We start from the raw sequence: 2,905 nt of genomic DNA, 5'->3' as shown, positions 1-2,905 counted from the left end.
ATTTTCCCCGACCTGGGGCGCACCCCAAAACGAGCAAAAGAGAGACGACAGTCAGGCAATGCTGTGGGAAGTCTGCATTCATGACCAGGAGAGGCTGGGGACGGGGTCCATGCCGAGGCGCGGGCGGGGCGGCCGCACCAGAGGTGTGAAGAGGAGGCTCCCGGGCAGGCTCTCGGTGCGCTGGCTCAGGCGGAGCAGACGAAGGGCAGGCGCCGGCAGCATCGCGCTCGTCGCCAGCCACCCCCTAGCGGCAGACAGCACGGTGAGGTCAGCTGCCGGGCTGGGTCTGGCGTGTGCCCCACCTCTTTCCCTCCTCGGGCACCTGTTGTGTCCCCTTCTATGCCATTGTCATTATCTGCCAGCTGTGTACTTCCCGCACATCCCTGCTAGCTAACATTTGTTGAGCTCTTCGTTCAAGCCAGGCGGTGTGCTCAGTACTTTTTTAGATGGACTGTGGCATGATGCCAAGACGTGCATGCTATCATCCGCTCCATTTCACAGATGAGGAAACTGAGGCTTCGTGGAGATAAATAACTTGCCTGTATCTCAGCATCTCAGCTGGCAAGTGGCCGCGCTGTATGCAGATGGCCACGGTCTTGCTTCAGCACATACCGTCTTAGCCACTACACTAAACTCCCTCACATCTGGCATCCATGCTGTTGCCCACATCTGCCGTTCGAAGCTGGTGTCTTGTCTCTCAGCCACCCCTAATTCCCACATCCTTTCTTCTCCCTCATCCACACCTTATATTCACATCTACTGCTCTCATTTGTCACATCCGTCACTAGACTTCGTCACCCTCATATCAGAGGTGGTGAAGGAGCCCCCATCCAGCCCCCTCCAGGGCACCCCCATCTCCTGGTTTTGCTTGAGGAATCCCTATATCTCAGCCCTCCTCACAGACAGGGCTTTGGTTCTCCCATGGTGGGGGAGGGTGTGAGTCTGAGGAGCTACGTTCAGGCAGCTCAAAGGGACAGTAGTGAGTCCACCCACCCCTTCTCCTTGCCCTGGTGCCCTTCCCCCTCACCTTTGGTACACAGGGCTACACAGTGGCCTCCCCCTCTCCTGGGCTGCCCTGGGGCCCAGTATGCAAAATTCCAGTGGCTCCCATCAGTCCAGCGATACCGCTTACACAGCCTCTAGAGAAGTGACAGGCAAGGTCAGAGGGCAGAGGTCCAGGAAGACAGGCAGACCCAGGGCCCCAGACAACACCCAGTGCTGACTTCCCTCGCTGCCCACCTGGCCAGGAACCAGATACCGTCAAGACCCATCCCTGAGGGTTTGCAGGCAATGCCAATGGAAGAGCAACCCATCTCTCCCAGCCGCCAGACACAGTAGGCTTCTCAGACTTCACTGTTCGTGCACATTTCCTGGGGATCTTGTTAAAATGCAAATTGATTCAAGAGGTCTGGGGCGGAGCCCAAGATTACGATTATGCCTTTTTTTTTTTTTTTTTTAAAGACAGGGTCTCTGTCACCCAGGCTGGAGTGGATTGGCTTAATCATAGCAAACTGCAGCCTCAAACTTCTGGGCTCAAGCCATCCTCCTGCTTCAGCCTTCTGAGTACCTAGGACTACAGATGTGTGCCACCACACTCACCTAATTGGGGTTTTTTTCTGTAGAAATGAGGTCTCACTGTGTTGCCCAGGCTGGTCTCAAACTTTTGGGCTCAAGCGATCCTCCTGCCTTGGCCTCCCAAAGTGCTGGGATTATAGGCATAAGCCACTGTGCCTGGCCAGAGTCTTCGTTTCTAACAAGCTACCAGTAATACTGATACTGCTGGCCCATGGACCACACTTTGAGTTCCAAATATGATGGCACTTATTCAGCCACAATTTCAGAGCCACCCTGAGAGAAAAAGGTTCCCATTTCAGAGATGAAGAAACTGAGACTCAGAGAGAGAAAGTTATTCAGGTAGTAAGTGACCAACCTGGGTCTGGAATCTGTCTCCTGACTCCAGTGGTATTTAAAAACCAGCTCTGGGGGAGAGGGTAAGAAGATGGGGAGTAGGAAGGAGCCCTGGTTTGTAGCAATTGCCAATTTCTTTGGTGTAAATACTCCCACCGTGCCTGATTTCAAGCCACAGGCATGTAGTCACTGAACAGGGAGTTGGGAAGAGATGTGCGCCGTCAGTTCCACAAAGCCAGTGCAAGGCAGCTCGAGCACGTCATTGCCTCCCACTCTAAGGACACCTTAGCTGCTGGGCTGAGGCTTGGCACCAGCAGGTCCTCCCTTAAGACAATCAGAAAAAACTTCCTGTGCCTGGGAGTTGACCCTTTACTTACCCAGCCCCTGAGGAAGCCTCCAATCCAGACCTGGGCCTGATTGAGACTTCTAGTGAAATGCAGAATGTGACTGTTGAGGCTGTGGCTGTGGATGGAGACGAGGTTGCCTCTGTAGCATTTCCTGCAGATATTCTGCAGAGAGAAGAGAAGTCAAAAACGCCCTCTCATTTATCTCGAGTTTCTGAGTCTACACGCAAGAGCCCTACACCCCTTTCCAGGTTAAAAATAAGGGATCTACTTGCCTCTCTTAATCCTCTTTTGCTCCTTAATTAGCTGCCAGGATAATCTTGTAGGATATAATGATAATATTCGTAATAATTATAACCACCACTTTTTGAGAGTTTATTGTGACTTAGGGATTATTCCAAATGCTTTCCATGTATTATCTCATTTAATCCTCACCACAACTCTAAAGGGTTGGCACTGTATTATATATATTTGTAAAACTTCATTTTACAAATGGAGATACTGAAGCTCTGGGAGGTGAAGTGACTTGCCCGGGTAGCACATCCAATAAAAGGCAGAGCCAGGATTTAACATGGCTATATCTAATACCAAAGCCTCTTGGCTAAATCAGTGGTTCTCAAAGTGCAATCCCCAGACCAACAGTATCTTCACCA

General features: G+C 51.6%; 1 protein-coding gene across 1 annotated transcript in view; it reads right to left on the bottom strand.

The window, feature by feature from the left end:
- Positions 1-185: 185 nt before the first annotated feature.
- The window catches only part of LOC105809977 (bone marrow proteoglycan-like), a 10,187-nt gene continuing 7,467 nt past the window's right edge, over positions 186-2,905 (bottom strand). The window contains exons 4-6 of the mRNA XM_012643885.1: positions 2,286-2,417; positions 1,028-1,139; positions 186-244 (exon numbers count right to left, since the gene is read on the bottom strand). Coding sequence (XP_012499339.1) covers positions 186-244; positions 1,028-1,139; positions 2,286-2,417 — 303 coding nt within the window. The remainder of the gene's footprint in view (positions 245-1,027; positions 1,140-2,285; positions 2,418-2,905) is intronic.

The sequence above is a fragment of the Propithecus coquereli genome, unplaced genomic scaffold, assembly GCF_000956105.1.
Source record: "Propithecus coquereli isolate 6110/MARCELLA unplaced genomic scaffold, Pcoq_1.0 Scaffold202, whole genome shotgun sequence".
Classification (NCBI taxonomy): Eukaryota; Metazoa; Chordata; class Mammalia; order Primates; family Indriidae; genus Propithecus; species Propithecus coquereli.
This window is presented reverse-complemented; position numbering and strand designations above follow the sequence as displayed.